General features: G+C 36.2%; 1 protein-coding gene across 1 annotated transcript in view; it reads right to left on the bottom strand.

Moving 5' to 3' along the window:
- Positions 1 to 20,833, bottom strand: part of LOC127453870 (glutamate receptor ionotropic, kainate 2-like) — a 335,184-nt gene that overhangs the window by 94,128 nt on the left and 220,223 nt on the right. The window contains exons 10-11 of the mRNA XM_051720611.1: positions 15,041 to 15,247; positions 2,237 to 2,460 (exon numbers count right to left, since the gene is read on the bottom strand). Of these exons, the coding sequence (XP_051576571.1) occupies positions 2,237 to 2,460; positions 15,041 to 15,247 (431 nt within the window). The remainder of the gene's footprint in view (positions 1 to 2,236; positions 2,461 to 15,040; positions 15,248 to 20,833) is intronic.

Raw genomic sequence — 20,833 nt, 5'->3', positions numbered from 1 at the left:
TCATGAAAATGTCTCATCAAAATCTAAAAGAATATTTTCTATTATTTTATAATTGTCTTAAAAAAAAAATTGTACACTATCTGGTCATTTTGTAGATCCATTTGTGATTATATATATATATATTTATATACGTGTCTGGTCACTAAAGACCCGAGGTATGTAATAAGGTATGGACAAACACGCATGCATTTAAGGGTTAGTTTTTAATATTATTATTATTATTATTATTTTATATATATATATATATCATGAATATCATAGGATCTCAATTTCCAAAGGACATTTGAAGCAGGATGTAAAAAGTAAAGTATACAAATTAGACAGCAGTGACAATGAGGGATGGGGAGAGAGGTTGCATTTCACACCAGAAAAATGCATTATTCTTACTCTCTCTCTCTCTCTCTCTCTCTCTCTCTCTCTCTCTCTCTCTCTCTCTCTCTCACACACACACACACACACGTGCGCTTAAACAAACACCAATGTATTCCTGTCTGCCTTTCACACACACACACACACACACACACACACACGCAGTCTTGAAACTGGGATTTTGCATCTCTGCTTTTGAGGTTTGTGTTGTTGTGCATTATCTGATGAGAGGCACATACTGTAGCTCATCTGTGTCAAAACCAAAAAAGCAAAGCAAACCTTAAAGTTCCACTCTTGTGTGTGTGTGTGTGTGTGTGTGTTTGCCTCTGTATCTCTCCTTCTGTCTCCATCTCTGAGCTTAAATTCTCAACTCTTTGTTATCTCCTATTCTCACCTGCAGAAATTTTATATATCCCTAATTTCCCAGAAAATGACTGAGCTGAGTCTCATGACGCCTCTTTATGTACATATTTTGAGAATGGTATTCAGGATTTTTAAAGGAATAGTTCACCCAGAAATGTAAATTCTGTCTTCATTTACTGACCTTCATTTTATTCCAAACCCATATGACTTTCTATATTCTTTGGAGCACAAAAGGTGAGTGTGAACCTTTTTGCTGTAGGACATTGCACTACATGGACAGTATTTGCTGTTGTGCACTGTCTCTGTGTTTATATCTTCATCTCCCAGAATGGGAGTTGGGGGCCCTCCTGCAACCCCAGGGCCCAGGGCTCAAGCCCAGGTAAGCCTGTGCGTTAATGCAGCTCTGTCCGTATGACTCATTCTCAATATTCCAAGTATTCTTAAGCAATATGATTGCTATGTGTGAGGAACAGACCAAAATTTAAGTTGTTGTTCATTGAAAATCTTCCTCGCCTCCCACACTCTGGAATGGACTACAAAAGTTGCATGTACTAAAAAAATTACATATCAATGCCATTTGATACCCTTGATGTATAATGAAATTTTACATATCTCATGACCACAAGTCTTTGACGTCACTGGCACCTTAGTTAATTTTAGAGCTTTGGAGGAGAGGAAGATTTCCTGTGAATAACAACTAAAATTTCACTCTGTTTGTCACATAAAGTTATTATAATGGTGAAGTTACTCAAAAGTAATCTATCAGAGTATTACAATTTATAAGTAATCATTTCAATAATGACTTAATCAAAAAAGTAATTTTGATAGTTACTTTAGCTTTAAATTACTTTCTAAAACCCTTTTCACAGAAAGGTTTGCTTTTTAATCCAACAATTTCAAAATAATGCTTCTATATAATGCAAACAGAAATACATATGTACACACATGTATATAATTCATATTTTAAATGCATTCTACATAAATAATATTTTTCAGTAATGTGTAACCCGAGTAATGTACTTAAAAGTAATTAACTGATTATCAAAAAAATTAAATCAGTAAATAATCTGATTGCAAGAATATAAAATGTAATTCAACACACTACTTTTGACTGAAAAGTTAGTGTTCTGCACTGTTCAGTACTGTAATTACATTACAGTAACTGATTACTTTGTAATCAGATGCACACAGCACTACTTGGAATAGAGTGCAAAAGTCGTATTGAGGACTTTCATAATACTTTTAGTCATTGACAGACCCATTCACTTTCATTATACGGAAAGAACAGCCATGATATCTTTAAAAAAACATCACCTTTTAAATTACACAAAAGATGGAAAGTCATATAGGTTTGGAACGACATGAAGGTGAGTAAATGAATGACAGAATTTTCATGTTTTGGTTGAACTTTTCCACTATAGTTGAATTGCTTAATTTAAGTAAGATGTTAATGAGATGAGGTTCTGATGTGGGGTTATGTCTATATATGTGGCTGGCATGTTACCTGGCTATGACAAACAGCACACAACTGACACCCAAGTAAGCGAGCAGAATATACATCCAGATGTCAGGGGAGAGGGGGTTGAGAAAGGAGAACACCCCAGGGTTGGTGCCGTTGGGCTTGCGGTACAGTATACTTATCCCCAGAGTCATGAAGGGTTTGGAGAAGTCGATGACCTTCTCCCGCACGTATGTGATGGCCAGGGGCGCCACTGCAAGATCAGCTTTCTGCCAACAAACAACGCACAGGGAGAAGAGCGATAGGCTGTAAATCAAGGCGAGTAGAGGCATTTAGAGGAAATCAAATTAAGAAAACAGGGCTTTTACACATCACACACTCTGCCCCACAGCATTTAAAAGGAAATTTAAAGCCCTCTCGTGGACTCTGGCACTCTCTCCCTCTTGATTTACCTGCTACTGTTTCAGCACTTACTAAAGCTATTCATGATTTACTGGGTGTAAGGGGCTGGCGGTGCACTGGACCGAATCCACACTCCCAGCTACCAAACTAGGCTAAAAAATAAAAATAGCACTTATTGAATGAGGCAAAATGAAAAGGGTTAAAGGTTTTGAAGAGGTCTGCTGCTGTTGGCTCACTGTCAGAGGCAGATATAGCCCAAATCTTTTAGCAAAAGGTGTGCACTTTGAGTTCTGCACTTTCAGGGACAGATTTACTGCAAATTTCTTCATACTCATAAAAAAAAAGTTTGGATACAAAAATGTCAACATTCAGTGAAGTTTACAGAATGGAACACAGGCAGTGCGAATTTCTGTGTAAATCATTGAATTTGACAACTGTTTCATTCTGCTTTATAAAGATTGGTCAGAAATCATGCACTGTTACAAAAAAGCTAAATTTTAACAGCAAAATAATGGAAAATATAAATATACAAGACAATACATGTAATAAAAAAATAAAATAAAAAATTGGTTAAATTGTAGTTTCTTTATCATATATGGTAAATATATATATATTGAACTGTTTCATGTGACGTACATGTCTGTGACCAAACTTCCATTTACCTTCAATGTGCTGCTCTGTGGGATTCAGCAAAAGCGGGCAAAAATTTTGTTTCTATTTATAAAGCGTGAAAAGGTGATACTTCTGTTTACTTGCCATAGCCAAAATGTATTTTCTCTTTCAATAAAGTTTTATCTTTTAACTGACACGGCTCCATTTCGCCAAAGTCAAGCAGCGATGAAGGTAGAGAGCATGGTCTTTGCTCATTTATTCAGACATGTAAGTAATCTATACACACGACCTACTATATTTATAACATAATCGTGTTGGATACAATTAAACTGGAAATGCACATAAGACAATGTTATTCATAACACTCAGTATATCATAATTGTAACACATTGTAATAAATAAAAAAGCACAATAATGTGAATATATAGTATATATTTAATGTGTATATACTAATGTTAGTCAATAAACAACATATCATAAGATCATGAAGCACATACATTATTCACACCACCAGACTACAATGTAAACATAATGTCTTATACACTAATATGCTTTGGTTGCTTTCTGTGTATTCTTCATGAGTTAAAAGCAGCTCTTACATTCATACAGATGGGATTCTTACATTCATACAGACGTTTTGTAATATTGCGACCAAATCAGAGATGAATAAGATCTCTGATTAAGAGATGTTCACGATGATGTATGAGGTGTGTGCACTCGCCGGTCACACATCAGACTCCCCGGCATACGGAGGTTATTCATTAAAATGTTTTACCATATATGGTAAAGTAACTACAATTCAACCAATATATATATATATATAAATACTTTTAGCAAAAATGTAACGTTTTTTTATTTTTTATTTTTTTTACAGTGTGAGATTAATCTTTATTATTTATTGGTGTTATTCTTTTGTTTAATCTACAGTTTCATATGTAATTAAATACTATATTGTATCATATACTATGGGTTTCCAAGTGTTTCCATTTTATTTATTTTTTAAAGCACTACACAAATAGATTTGAATTGAAATTGTTGTTTAATTATTTCTCTTCAGGTTTATATATAAAACATTACTCTAACAGTAGGTAGAAAAAAATACACTGTCAACATAATACAAAGCAAATATTTTCAAGATAATATTTTCATTATTTATTATACAATGACAATATAAAAGGCACTTATTTAATTTAACAAACAACATGTTAGGGGGCCTGGGTAGCTCAGCGAGTAAAGACGCTGACTACCACCCCTGGAGTCGCTAGTTCAAATCCAGGGCGTGCTGAGTGACTCCAGCCAGGTCCCCTAAGCAACCAAATTGGCCCAGTTGCTAGGGAGGGTAGAGTCACATGGGGTAACATCCTCGTGGTCACTATAATGTGGGTGAGATGTGCGTGGATGCCGCGGAGAATAGCGTGAGCCTCCACACACGCTATGTCTCCGCGGTAACGCACTCAACAAGCCACGTGATAAGATGTGCGGATTGACGGTGATTGATGGAAATTCATCCTCCGCCACCCGGATTGAGACGAGTCATTACGCCACCACAAGGACTTAGAGCGCATTGGGAACTGGGCATTCCAAATTGAAAAAAAAATAAATAAAAAGAAAACAACATGTTAAATTTATGATATCACACATTCTACTTTTTCTCACACAGTATAAATGTATGAATCAAATGGACATATACAACTTTTATATTTTAGAAAGGTGGCCTCTTACAAGGGGGACTGTCATATTTGGGGGTTCCTGGCATCAAAAAGTCTGCTGTCTACATTATAAGCTACACAACATCTATTCAGGGGTGTAAGCGCTGCATGTATGTCAAAAGGGACAATATATATACACTGGTGGCCAAAAGTTTGGAAAAATTTACAGATTTTGCACTTATGGAAAGAAATTGGTACTTTAATTCACCAAAGTGGCATTCAGCTGATCGCAACGTATAGTCAAGACATTAATAACGTGAAAAATTACTATTACAACAAAATCAGAACTTATTAAACTACTTCAAAAAGTTCTCATCAAAAAATCCTCCATGTGCAGCAATGACAGCTCTGCAGGTCCTTGACATTCTAGCTGTCAGTTTGCCCAGATACTCAGGTGACATTTCACCCCACGCTTCCTGTAGCATTTGCCATAGGTGTGGCTGTCTTATCGGGCACTTTTCACGCACCTTACAGTCTAGATGATCCCACAAAAGCTCAATGGGGTTAAGATCCATAACACTCTTTTCCAATTATCTGTTGTCCAATGTCTGTGTTTCTTTGCCCACTCTAACCTTTACTTTTTGTTTTTTCTGTTTCAAAAGTGGCTTTTTCTTTGCAATTCTTCCCATAAGGCCTGCACCCCTGAGTCTTCTCTTTACTGTTGTACATGAAACTGGTGTTGAGCGGGTAGAATTCAATGAAGCTGTCAGCTGAGGACATGTGAGGTGTCTATTTCTCTAACTAGAGACTCTGATGTACTTATCCTCTTGTTTAGTTGTACATCTGGTCTTCCACATCTCTTTCTGTCCTTGTTAGAGTCAGTTGTCCTTTGTCTTTGAAGACTGTAGTGTACACCATTGTATGAAATCTTCAGTTTTCTGGCAATTTCAAGCATTGTATAGCCTTCATTCCTCAAAACAATGAGTGACTGATGAGTTTCTAGAGAAAGCTGTTTCTTTTTTGCCATTTTTGACCTAATATTGACCTTAAGACATACCAGTCTATTGCATACTGTGGCAACTCAAAAACAAATATAAAGACAATGTTAAGCTTCATTTAATGAAACAAATAACTTTCAACTGTGGCAAGTACCAAATGATCAATTTAGCATGATTACTCAAGGATAAGGTGTTGGAGTGATGGCTGCTGGAAATGGGGCCTGTCTAGATTTGATCAAAAATACATATTTGGGTGACCACCTTTGCCTTCAAAACAGCACTAATTCTCCTAGGTACACCTGGACACAGTTTTTCAGGTTTTTGGCAGATAGGATGTTCCAAGCTACTTAGAGAATTCACCACAGTTCTTCTGTCTACATAGGTTCAATTACTTCGGTCTCTTCATGTAATCTCAGACTTTACATGGCTCTGTTGTGGCCATGCCATCTGTTGCATGGCTCCCTGTTCATCTATTCTATTCTATTCTATTCTATTCTATTCTATTCTATTCTATTCTATTCTGTTCTAATTTTTTCTATTTGCAAAAGGAATGTTTGGAAGTCTAAAATGTATATTTTCTATTAACTCACTAAAGCTGAAGATATACATAACTATCATAAGACAATTTTATTTTTTGTGAAACATCTTATGTGCCTAAGACTTTTGTACAGTGCTGTATATCACCTGTTAACAAAGCATAGCACATTCTGGAAGAAAAGCAGCTTTATCCAAATGACAGTAAGAGTAAGGAAAATGTATTTACGGTTTTACTTTTCATAAAAATGAACAATGTAATTATTTATGTTTCTTAGGGAGTAGTATAATAATGTAATGTGTAACTTTTAAAAGAAACATTTCCTTGCACTGACTTCCATGTAAAATATTATTCAGTTTTCTCTTTTATATATATATATTTTTAATATTTTTATATCACTTTCTTTTATATCATGCGTAAAAGTTTTAAGCCCCTTAAGTTATTTCTAAGCTCTTCAAACTGTTCAAGTTTTTAAATATAAATTTCCAATCCCAGTGCTGTGGTTTGATAAAGTTTGACTTTAATTGGTATAACTTACAAGTTTGAAGTGATTTTTCTTAAAAAAAACAAAAAACAAACAAAAAAACATCAGTCTTGACACAGTAAGGCTGCTGTGCTTCAAGCAAGACTGATGGAGCAGCTGCTGTCTAAACGCTAACACCAGCTAAGACAACTCGGCCCCTAAAAGTGACATTTGGTTCAATTTCACTACTTTTACTGCTGGAATTAGTATAATTTCAGTCACAATAAAGGCTTACGTCAAGAATTATTGAACTGTCTGTAATTATTCCCAGAGGGGGCAAATTAATGCCAGAAGTGAGCAGATGTTGTCTCGCTACCTTTCTTCTTTGCTTCTAAAGTCCTTTGACAAGATATTTTTATCTCTAGCACATCAATGTACTGGCAAACCGCAGACTGCTCTCAAAGCTTGTCAAGACCAATTACAGTGTGTCCTGCTCTCATCTTGTGTGTGTGCGTTGACGGGGAATGCTCCGTTTTCACACCAGACGATATGACCTTGACCAACTGAAGAGGAGTGACTAAGAGACATGTATTACATGTGTGAGACATTGGTTTGAGCAGTGGATACTGCTATTGAATACTGAAAATGCTCCTTTTTCAGCTGTGTGTTTATCCTTATCATAGTCTTTTGTGGAGTCTAATGAGGGTGTGGGCAGTGTTTGCTCAAGTGTGTACCTTAATAAGTGTGTGTGCTTAATAAGCTCTATAGAGGAAACATAATGCTAGATTTTTCTTTTGTGTCCTTTCGGCGGTATGTGTTTGAGTTTTATCACTTCTTCGTACCATCTGCTGTTCACACACACACACACACACACACACACACACACACACACACACACACACACACACACACACACAAACACACTGATTTCACACAGACCCCATGAAATCAAAGTTAGAGAACTGTGGCTTTTAGTTCAATATGCTAGTGTACTCTTGAAAGTTGACACAATTAACTTTTAGCAGCGTACACATCACCTCTGGGAAAACAGACAAAGAAATTGATGACTAATCTTGCCCTCAGGGGCATATCTATTTTTTATTTTATTTTATAATTTTTTTTGTCCAATAAAATGGTCTCAAAATAGCCCAATAACCTATTTGAAAAGGAAACACAGTGGCTCCAAAAATATTTTGACACTTTTGAACACTTTCCGTGAGACACAATGTATGAATATCAATGCATTAGATAAAATATCAAAGCAAGTATCATCTGCAAACTAATGCTAGAGCTTTTCTCAGAACTACACTGAAGAAAAAATGTTTTAACCTAAAACATTTGGTAGCATCTATATCAACAGGTTTGATTCAAGTCAAAAACATTATTTAACATCAATAAACCAACCTGAATACATAAGGCTACACCAACAAAACTGATTTTAAGAGTCAATTCAGACATAAATAGCTCCTCCAGGTAACAGTTGCAGGTTAGCAGTTTTTTCAGTGTAACTACTTTTGTCAGCCATTTTTACACTGACATTTTAACTGGTGTTAATGTGATTTTTTTTTTTTTTTTTTATTTATTATTTTTTGACAAGTGTACAAATAAAGTGACAATATCTATTGTTTTCTGAAACCTAACAACATTATTTTTGTAAATGTTTTGCTGTAAAAGTATATTTGTGATATATTTCTTTTAAATACATTTTACTTTTGTATTTTTGTTATCTACTTTGTTTCACTTAAATTGTTTAGAATTTACCCTAGCTTACTCAACCAGGTATTTATTGATTTACTTATTTGCTTATTTGTCTCATTCTTATAATTGCTGTTTTACTATATTTATTCTGTTATTGTTCTGTTCTGTTAATTTGGTTTCTAATAGGGATGTGCCCGAAGCTGAATACCTTATTCAGAAAGGCACGAATAATAACTTCAAAATGAATAAAGAATTCATCCGAATAATAGAAAAATATTTGGTGGACTGATTATCCAACGAACACAGGCATAAAGCGATATTTTAAATACACATATAGAAAATTTCAAAGCAATGATGAGTCTGTGAAGCCAATGTTACTACAGTGTAAACCTTATGAATGAAAATGTGCATAATGATTTTTAGTTCAGAGCGGATGGCCACATTCTCAACACTGTTTGCAGTCACCGTTAATTGTGTGTGTCTTAGAAATCTAAGCTTGTAAAGAGTATTAACTATATCACACACATTTTCCACTTCTTGAAATGTCTGTTTGAAACATCTGATCACATTAACGACAAATGTTTCACACAATTCACACGTAAGGATTTATAAACCAACCTGAGCGTGATGTTTAATTCCTGACCAAAGAAGTGATGATTTTATAGTGGAGCTCGACTTCAAGTCGACCACATTTATATCCACATTAAGGTAATTATCTGGTTAATCCTTTATTCCCAAAGTGTTTCAATGCTCCATAGAGGGTGGGCCTGGGTAGCTCAGCAAGTAAAGACGCTGACTACCACACCTGAAATCGCAAGCTCGAATCCGGGGCATGCTGAGTGACTCCAGTCAGGCTTCCTAAGCAACCACTTGGCCCGGTTGCAAGGGTGGGTAGAGTCACGTTGGGTGACCACTCCTCGTGGTCACTATAATGTGGTTCTCGCTCTCGGTGGGGCACGTTGTGAATTGTGCGTGGATGCTGCGAAGAATAGCGTGAAGCAAGCCATGTGATAAGATGTGCGGATTGACTGTCTCAGATGCGGAGGCAACTGAGATTTGTCCTCCACCACCTGGATGCTCCATAGAGGTTTATATACTTCATAGAGTGTAAATCTAAAAAAAAAAAAAAAAAAAAAAAAAAAAACATTTTTTCACTTTTCATTTCCAGAAATACACTATATTGCCAAAAGTATTTGCTCACCCATCCAAATAATTGAATTCAGGTGTTCTAATCACTTCCATGGTCACAGGTGTATAAAATGAAGCACCAAGGCATGCAGACTGCTTCTACAAACATCTGTGAAAGAATGGGCCGCTCTCAGGAGCTCAGTGAATTCCAGTGTGGTACTGTGATGCCACCTGTGCAACAAGTCCAGTCGTGAAATTTCCTCGCTACTAAATATTCCACAGTCAACTGTCATTGGTATTATAACAAAGTGGAAGCGATTGGGAATGACAGCAACTCAGCCACGAAGTGGTAGGCCACGTAAAATGACAGAGCGGTGTCAGCGGATGCTGAGGTGCATAGTGCACAGAGGTCGCCAACTTTCTGCAGAGTCAATCGCTACAGACCTCCAAAGTTCATGTGGCCTTCAGATTAGCTCAAGAACAGTGCGTAGAGAGCTTCATGGAATGGGTTTCCATGGCCGAGCAGCTGCATCCAAGCCATACATCACCAAGTGCAATGCAAAGCGTCGGATGCAGTGGTGTAAAGCACGCCACCACTGGACTCTAGAGCAGTGGAGACACGTTCTCTGGAGTGACGAATCACGCTTCTCCATCTGGCAATCTGATGGACGAGTCTGGGTTTGGTGGTTGCCAGGAGAACGGTACTTGTCTGACTGCATTGTGCCAACTGTGAAGTTTGGTGGAGGGGGATTATGGTGTGGGGTTGTTTTTCAGGAGCTGGGCTTGGCCCCTTAGTTCCAGTGAAAGGAATTCTGAATGCTTCAGCATACCAAGAGATTTTGGACAATTCCATGCTCCCAACTTTGTGGGAACAGTTTGGGGATGGCCCCTTCCTGTTCCAACATGACTGCGCACCAGTGCACAAAGCAAGGTCCATAAAGACATGGATGAGCGAGTTTGGTGTGGAAGAACTTGACTGGCCTGCGCAGAGTCCTGACCTCAACCCGATAGAGCACCTTTGGGATGAATTAGAGCGAAGACTGCGAGCCAGGCGTTCTCGTCCAACATCAGTGTCTGACCTCACAAATGCCCTTCTGGAAGAATGGTCAAAAATTCCCATAAACACACTCCTAAACCTTGTGGAAAGCCTTCCCAGAAGAGCTGAAGCTGTTTCAGCTGCAAAGGGTGGGCCGACGTCATATTAAACCCTATGGATTAAGAATGGGATGTCACTTAAGTTCATATGCGTCTAAAGGCAGATGAGCGAATACTTTTGGCAATATAGTGTATATAGAGGCTCGATCTTGCAATTTATTCCACTGCATTTTACTAATTCTGCACATGTAATTTAACGAATTAATTATGTCCTCCACAAAAATATGTGAACACAAAATAAGCCTCGAGTGTATGATAAAACTGTGATAGAGATATACGGTGCTTTCAGTTTGTATGCTATATTAATTTATTCTCATTTCTTTTAATATTCGTATATGTATTTAATATTTGCTGCAAAATGTGTAGTTGACCTTTTACAATTGCTTGACACCTCGTGCCTCCAGAATAACATTGTTACTTGCACACTGCACAGACATAAACTAAAATTCTGTTTCAGCAGATATTAATGTCAAAAATACCAGAAGAAACCACAGTTAACAACATATTCCACAGTTTATGTAGCCTACATATTCAATTTAATCAATAATTTAATTAAATAATAATAATAATTATAAAAATATAATAATATTAACAACAACAACAACAATAATAATAATAATAATAATAATAATAATAATAATAATATTTAAATACGCCTATCCAAGGCTTACTTTATGTACAGAAGCTATAGCCTAAATGTAAAAGAGTTACATTTTTTAATTAGTTTTGACGCACTTCTGGTTTAAACCACGGCCACATCCAGTTCTATCCGAATACAGATACAGTTACAGATAATTTTGTCATAGTAGCAGATACAGATACAGATAATGGCTTTGCTGCTCACCCCTACTTTCTATGAAGCCCATAGTTATAATGCATTGTAAAGGCATTATAAATGCATTATACTGCATTCATAATGTATCAAAATACACCTTATAATAAGTTATAACTAACTACAGTTATAATACATTATAAGACTTCTCCTATTCATAGTTATACTTAAGAGTGTGATGCATTATAACACAAGCAACATCCAATTTTAAAGCTGCACATGTTAATAAAGTTAATGGTATAAGTGCTGTATAGTGTAAACAGTCAAAAGGCTTTATGACGTCATCAAATTATAAGTGGTCTTTAACTGCTTTACTTAAGTTACAAAACAATATATTCTCATAAGCTTAATGTAATACCTTACAAGTCAAACCTATATAATGGGAGTTATTTATAAAATAAGTCTCCAAATAAGATGCACAATCATTAATGTTTATTGAATAGAGTCCAGTATAGAATCAGTTTTATTTTTTTTATTTTTTATTTTTATTTTTTTTTATTGTGTTTACACCCAATAAGATTGGCTACATGTGTGATCAACATTTCATATTTAGAGTTTCTGATATATTTTAACCTTAACAAGTGTTTTTCATAATATCTCAAAACTGACATTGAATGCATGTTATTTTGTATTTTGTGCATGTGTTATGTATATAACTTCCAGCATGACTTGCAATGTCTTATAACCACTTAAAAATATCTTATGGATGTTTATAAGAAGACATTGCTTTTGTCACTTTACTTAAAGCATACACTGGTGGAAAAGGTTTGGAATAATGTAGAGATTTTGATGTTTCAGAAGGATATTGGTACTTTAATTCATCAGAGTGGCATTCAACTGATCACAGAGTATAGTCAGGACATTACTGATGTAAATAACAGCACCATCACAATTTGAAAAAAGTCATTTTTGATCAAATCTAGACAGGCCCCATTTCCAGCAGCCATCACTCCAACACCTTATCCTTGAGTAATCATGCTAAATTGATCATTTGATATTAGAAAATCACTTGCCATTATATCAAACACAGTTGAAAGCTATTTAGTTCATTAAATGAAGCTTAACATTGTCTTTGTGTTTGTTTTTGAGTTGCCACAGTATGCAATAGACTGGCATGCTTAAGGTCAATATTAGGTCAAAAATGGCAAAACAAAATAAACAGCTTTCTCTAGAAACTCCTCAGTCAGTCATTGTTTTGAGGAATGAAGGCTATACAATGCTTGAAATTGCCAAAAAACTGAAGATTTCATACAAAAGTGTAAACTACAGTCTTCAAAGACAAAGGACAACTGGCTCTAACATTACAGAAAGAGATGTGGAAAGCCCAGATGTACAACTATACAAGAGGATAAGTACATCAGAGTCTCTAGTTTGAGAAATAGACGTCTCACATGTCCTCAGCTGACAGCTTCATTGAATTCTACCCGCTCAATACCAGTTTCATGTACAGTTGTGCTCAAAAGTTTGCATACCCTGGAAAAATTGTGAAATTTTGGCAAATTCTGAGTTGTTTGGCTCCTTTTTAAAACATAATGATAACAGAAATCACCCAAATGGCCCTGATCAAAAGTTTATATACCCTTGAATGTTTGGCCTTGTTACAGACACACAAGGTGACACACACAGGTTTAAATGGCAATTAAAGGTTAATTTCCCACACCTGTGGCTTTTTAAATTGCAATTAGTGTCTGTGTATAAATAGTCAATGAGTTTGTTAGGTCTCACATGTATGCACTGAGCAGGTTAGATACTGAGTCATGGGGAGCAGAAAAGAATTGTCAAAAGACCTGCGTAACAAGGTAATGGAACTTTATAAAGATGGAAAAGGATATAAAAAGATATCCAAAACCTTGAAAATGCCAGACAGTACTGTTCAATCACTTATTAAGAAGTGGAAAATTCGGGGATCTCTTGATACCAAACCAAGGTCAGGTAGACCAAGAAAGATTTCAGCCACAACTGCCAGAAGAATTGTTCAGGATACAAAGGAAAACCCACAGGTAACCTCAGGAGAAATACAGGCTGCTCTGGAAAAAGACGGTGTGGTTGTTTCAAGGAGCACAATATGACGATACTTCAACAAAAATGAGCTGCATGGTCAAGTTGTCAAAAAGAAGCCTTTACTGCGCCAATGCCACAAAAAAAGCCTGGTTACAATATGCCCGACAACACCTTGACACGCCTCACAGCTTCTGGCACACTGTAATTTGGAGTGACGAGACCAAAATAGAGCTTTATGGTCACAACCATAAGCGCTATGTTTGGAGAGGGGTCAACAAGGCCTATAGTGAAAAGAATACCATCCCCAGTGTGAAGCATGGTGGTGGCTCACTGATGTGTTGGGGGTGTGTGAGCTCTAAAGGCATGGGGAATCTTGTGAAGATTGATGGCAAGATGAATGCAGCATGTTATCAGAAAATACTGGCAGACAATTTGCATTCTTCTGCACAAAAGCTGCACATGGGACGCTCTTGGACTAAGTCTGCACTAAGCACAAGGCCAAGTTGACCCTCCAGTGGTTACAGCAGAAAAAGGTGAAGGTTCTGGAGTGGCCATCACAGTCTCCTGACCTTAATAACATCGAGCCACTCTGGGGAGATCTCAAACATGCGGTTCATGCAAGATGACCAAAGACTTTGCATGACCTGGAGGCATTTTGCCAAGACGAATGGGCAGCTATACCACCTGCAAGAATTTGGGGTCTCATAGACAACTATTACAAAAGACTGCACGCTGTCATTGATGCTAAAGGGGGCAATACACAGTATTAAGAACTAAGGGTATGCAGACTTTTGAACAGGGGTCATTTCATTTTTGTCTTTGTTTCCATGTTTTGTTTTATGATTGTGCCATTCAGTTATAACCTACAGTTGAATATGAATAAGAAATACAAGAAATGTGTTTTGCCTGCTCACTCATGTTTTCTTTAAAAATGGTACATATATTACCAATTCTCCAAGGTTATGCAAACTTTTGAGCACAACTGTAAAGAGAAGACTCAGGGGTGCAGGCCTTATGGGAAGAATTGCAAAGAAAAAGCCACTTTTAAAACAAAAAAACAGAAATTCCCTGTAAAAAATAAGAATATATATATATATATATATATATATATATATATATATATATATATATATATATGCATATACTATACATCAATACATTTCAAGGGGTCTTTGAACACATTTTTTGTATACACAGGACTATCTGTTTTCTCTCTCCACTGAAAACATCTTTCACTGTTTAATCTTGAAAAGTCCTCTCCACAGAGAGGTGAAAATGTGACAGAGAGACTTAAAGAAAAAATGTTCAGTGCTCAGTTAAGTGCTCAATTAAGTGCTCTAATGATATGACAGATCAATCAAAGGAGGATGACTCACGTGGTCCATCAGTTCTCGGACCATGCCATTCCACTGGCCTGTGCTCTCCTCCTGCGCTCCATACTTCCCGTCCTCCACCAGTCGCAGCTCGTAGGTGAAGCCCAGGATGGCGCCGAGCTCTCGCAGCAGATCGATGCAGAAGCCCTCGAAACGATCGTTGCCGTACAGCGGCTTATCCGACTTCTTGAACATTACGTAGGGCTCTTCCTGTGGAGGCAGAAGACATGGCACTCTGATAGTTTTTGATGTTTGAGATAAGGGTGTCAGGGTGGACACACTCCCAGTGAGATGCGCAGACACACTGAGTGATAAGCCTTTCACACAGGAAGTGTAATGCAGCTCAGCATCGGCTCATTCTACACCTACCATATAAAGATGAGAAATTAGATAAAATGTTGTGATATGGTCTGAACAGGTGCCAAAAGGAAGATCCATGATCTTTTGCTCATTCTCTCTCTCTCTCTCTCTCTCTCTCTCTCTCTCTTTGCATGTCCCTCTTTATTTCAGTGATAACAGAAAACAATAAAAGCTAGTTTTGAGGGTTATATATTCATTCAGGTGTTCAGCAGTAAAGCTAAAACAAACAAATAAGAAACTATATTTTGCATATAGAAATTAAGGATATTAATAGGGCCTTTAAGATTTTTTACATTGTGACATTATTGTCATGACAATTTTCATTACCGCAGTGAAAAAAAAAGATGGCTATAATGATATTCTCACTACCACAATGTGAAAACAATTTACATTGTAAAGTATTTATACGTCATAGTAGTTCTACAGTACAGTATATATACATACATACTGTATATAGTATTTCAACAGTTAGTTCCGGCCCTCAATTCCGCTTGGACAGGAGGCGTTCCAAGAGTGCTGATAGCTCAAACCATCAGCACTTTGACACTTTACTGTTTGTATCATTCCGCTTGTGTTCGTGGTGTTCCAAACTAACGTGTTAGGGCAGTGTAGATGTGTAAGAGCAGCTAGATGTGTGAATTTAATTCATCCCTGTGACATTAAAGATTTGAGCCAGCAGGTAGCAACAAAAGACTGTCGTGTGTGTTATGAGCTAGTTGAGCTGATGTTGACATCTGGAATTGACACTCACTCTATGATCGCTCGGATTACCGCTACACTATAGATGAGAAATAGAGTTCAACTAACAGCTTCAGCATTAGTGCTGATCACAGCTGAAAGTCGGGACAGACGGAGTAATTAATCATGCTCAGGGCACCTACCTGATACAAGTTTTCAAGTTGGGACACGCATTGGGTATGCGTTATAGCCGTTTAATGCACAGATAGTTCCAGTAAGTTTTATTCACTGTTCTACATTAATGCACCTACTCTGCTGTTCTCCATAATGAGACATTGCCTCTGTGCACATATCTGCTAGAGGGCGCTGCTCGCTTGCACATTTCTGACTGAAGCGGTCAATGCAATTTAAAATGCAGCCTTTAGCAGTTTAGTAATGGCGCAAGGCCATATCATGATTTCAGTCTTATATTGCAGCCTTAAAGGATACCATACAGATGTTCTAGAGGTCAAAGTCTGCAGGTTTCAAAGCGTTTTGGATGGTACAGTCAAAACTGCTACAAAAAAGCAATGAAAACTTTTACTAATCAATGCTGGCAAGCAGGGGTTACATTTTTTTTTTTTTTTTTTTTTTTTTTTGAAACAAACTAGATGGAAGTATAATGCTTATGTAATTATCTTTCAAGAACTTTAGGTGTTTCCGAGCGAGCATGAGATGAAATGCATAAAAATAACTGAACTGGAGCCTGACTGCAGGAAAAAGAATAAAGTGATGAACAAACTGCCACTATTTTTTCTTTTATGAATTGGAGCCGGAATGCCATTACGGAACTTTGCGCCCCAATTTAACACCTTCAGGCAAGTGTCCATGGTATAAGCGGGATAATCCACAGCTTTTAATGCACATCGGGTGTTTCTTTGCTTCTACATTGTGTGTTAAAAAGGTTTAACGCACACCTAGTCGTGCATTATCCCTTACATAAGCCCCTTTCATGCATACAGCATTTTCCAGAAAATGTACTGCAATTTTCAGGTTAGAGGTCATGTGTGAACACGACCCTTTAGAAATTGCAGGTTAATTTTACTCTGGCAATTTCCCTTAATGCAAAGTTGTTTTATTAGCAACTATAAATGTCTATTTTTATGGTATGTGTGAACAGCACATGTGGTACATTTACCAGTAAAGGCAACCCACTTATTTTCCAGTAAATTTCCTGGTTGCATGTGTAAAAGGGGCTATAGTTAATCAGCCTCACACCGTGTTTTAACCAGGCACAATGCATTATAGCAACAAGCGATAATATCTCTTTCATATAAACCTGAATTGTTGTCCTAACAAGTCATGACTGCAACAAGCAGTGAGTAACAGGACATTTTATTGGTCACTTGGTTCTGTTTCTGCTAGGTTGTGCGAAGTAGCTCCGCCCACACCGAAATCTCATTGGTCCAAAATATTGCTTCTTGTAAATATATTAAACATCAAATATGTTCTGATTGCACACAAATTACATGTTACGGGAAATTTATAGTGCACAGAGAAACTATTGGCTATTCACGGTAAAGAATTTCACTTTATATGTGCAAAACGTATAATGTGTGATAAATAAATATAATTATAAAATTATTATAATTACGGTTGCTAATAATATCTCAACGGAAGCTCATTTACAAGTGTGTGTACATAGGTTATTTTACAACAACTTCAAATGCAGCTCATCGAATCAGAATTTAGGGAAAAACATAAACAAAAATAGAGCCTTTTACAAGACTGTCGAGAAATTCAACAGCTAGGCTGTTGTGTAAAAACAAAAATGTCGAGGCCAAGCTTTAACAATTAATTAGACAACTTCCAGCTAATTTTTAGGTTTACACAATAGCAATATGGTGTGAACTGATCAGTCGACTTCAGAGAGACTCTTCAAGTAAACGTATAGTTCCAGTGGAGCTGCAGCAGAGACAGAGATAAGCGATTCTCACCCCCACACTATCTTCTGCCTGCATATTCACAGCACAAATGAATCAATGAGAGGCCGCCTGCTCACAGCCGGAGAACAGCACAGAAACAACAGATCTTCTCCATGCATCAGTGTACTATGTGAACTATGTATGCAATGTAATAACTCTTTTTGCACATTCTCTCTTTTGCATTTGTCCTCAAATTCTTCTGCATTTGACAAACAGCAAATTAGCAAACAGTTTATCAGCTTCAAGGCCCGTTCACACAAAGAACATAACGATAAAATGAAAAAATCTCTGACAAAAGGTCTATTCACACCAACAGTGAAACAAAAAAGTACTTTGGTTATTCACGTTTTATTGCAAATCATTGACAATAAAGATTTCACTTTAATGCAGTCATATAGTTAATTTTTTTTTTACAAAATCTGTAAATTGTGGTACACCGTAAAAAAAAAAAAAAAAAAAATTGTGAGGTAACCTAAAAATGTGCTTTATGTGGTAAAATCAAAATGAACTGCTTTTATTTTTTATTTTTTTAAATATTTAATCTAGTGGAAATTTTATGAGCAAGATCCAGTAGAAATAGATAATTGAGGTAATAATGCATTTATTATTCAACATAGGTAGTTATAATACAACTATAGTGTATAAGTACAAATACATTCAACAATTGCTTCCCATATCACTTTACTCTGCTTATTTGTTATAATTATGGTCTCCCTGCAGAGGAAAAATACAATAAAAAAACAGCTTTAAAAAGTTAAAGGTGGATAGCTGATCTCCCAGCCTGGTCAAGCTGGTTAGGCTGGTTTCTTTTGATGGTTTTAGAGAGGTTTTTGGCACTTGTCAGCAGGTTAGGCTGACCAGCTAAACCAGCAAAACACCAGCTTGACCAACACCAGTTTACTAGGCTTAAACCAGCTAAGACCAGCAAACGACCTTAGACTGGTTCAAGGTGTTTTCTGCAGGACTTTCCTGGCACTTCAATGAACACCTGTCAATTCATCTTAAATGCTAAAGCATCACCTCAAAAAACTAAAATCGTATTGGTCAGTGAATGTTTTTCACTGAACAAAGGAACAAGAAATAAAAATAAATAAATAAATAAATAAATAAATAAAAAAACATGAATCTTGTTGCTCTGAACAGTTTCATGGCAATGTGTTTTGATTTAAAGTCTTGTTCACATTGAATATTGATGAATATTGATGAATAAGCATTTAAACATTCATTTTTTGGAATGAATAGGCCAGCATGATTTTATCTAACTTTGGTAACATTTTTGCAAAATGATATCACGTGGTTTATTATTACACTTATTTCAGCAATTCCAAGGTGTAATGCCCACTGAGTTGCGCTAAAAATGAGTTAAATGCTTTCCCAGGCAGATGAGGTTTTTAAGGTTAATGGTTTATCAAGTTTTAAATAAAAAAAAACCTACCTCCCTACTCTAAACCTTAAACATAAACCTAACCTAAGCTAACCTAACCTAAACCGAACCTAAGAGTGACATAAAAAGAACATTTGAGATGAAAAACACAATTGCTGAAGCAACTATACTATACTATACATCAGTTTGTTGTGCTTTTATGACACTTTCGGCTTGTGCCCTTCAGTATTCATTCCCCGGTCCTTTGCATCGCAGGTGCAGTGTTCTATCAGTTGAGCTTTCATGCAATTTGATTGTGGTGAGAAATCTTGTAAATGTAGTTGGGTATGTAATACAAACGTTAAAATACAGTCATGCGCTACAGTAAAAGTGTTTTTAGATGTCATAATATTTAATTTTGTAGGAACGGGGCGAAAAGTGTTTATGGATCAATAATCTGCATTTTTACTGGTGATTTGTGTGAAAGTAATTTTTGTTACAGCGCAGCTAGTGTTCATTTCACCAAGATAACTACCGCGATACGTACCATGTAAAAATCACTTTATAAAAATGTAGGTTTATTAAAGTGATTCTACAAGACCATGTGTAAATAGGTCTCTATTTTCATTTGACAAAGGCCATAGATCTGTGACTATATACTGGACCAGCATTGTTATCAGAGCTTATATTAGGCCTGATCTCATTTATATACGGATTAAGTAGCTATATACGTAGCTATTTGTACGTTAATATTTGTAACATTTAAACATACATGTTTTTACATTTGGATAGACACTAAAATGTACAATATGAACGTTTGAAAGCATCTAAAACGTAAAAATGTTTACATATTTACAGCTTTAGAAACGTAAAATATTGACGAATCCATTACACATATATGTGAATACACAAATTGATTAAAAATATACACTACCGGTCAAAAGTTTTGAAATACTTGACTGAAATGTTTCTCACGATCTTAAAAATCTTTTGATCTGAAGGTGTATGCTTAAATGTTTGAAATTAGTTTTGTAGACAAAAATATAATTGTGCCACCATATTAATTTATTTCATTATAAAACTACAATTTAATAAAAAAAATAAAAAAACTTTTTTGAAATTGATGACTTGGACCAAATAATAAAGAAAAGCAGCCAATAAGTGCCCAACATAGATGGGAACTCCTTCAATACTGTTTAAAAATCATCCCAGGGTGATACCTCAAGAAGTTGGTTGAGAAAGTCAAGAGTACATGTCTGCAAATTCTAGGCAAAGGGTGACTACTTTTAAGATGCTAAAATATAAAACAGTTTTGATTTATTTCACAACATAATTCCCATAGTTCCATTTATGTTATTCCATAGTTTTGATGACTTTACTATTATTCTAAAATGTGAAGAAAAAATTATAATAAAGAATGAGTAAGTGTTT

This window comes from Myxocyprinus asiaticus, chromosome 16 (genome assembly GCF_019703515.2).
Source record: "Myxocyprinus asiaticus isolate MX2 ecotype Aquarium Trade chromosome 16, UBuf_Myxa_2, whole genome shotgun sequence".
Taxonomy (NCBI): domain Eukaryota; kingdom Metazoa; phylum Chordata; class Actinopteri; order Cypriniformes; family Catostomidae; genus Myxocyprinus; species Myxocyprinus asiaticus.
Note: the sequence above shows the minus strand (reverse complement) of the source record. Positions and strands in the feature narration are given on the sequence as shown.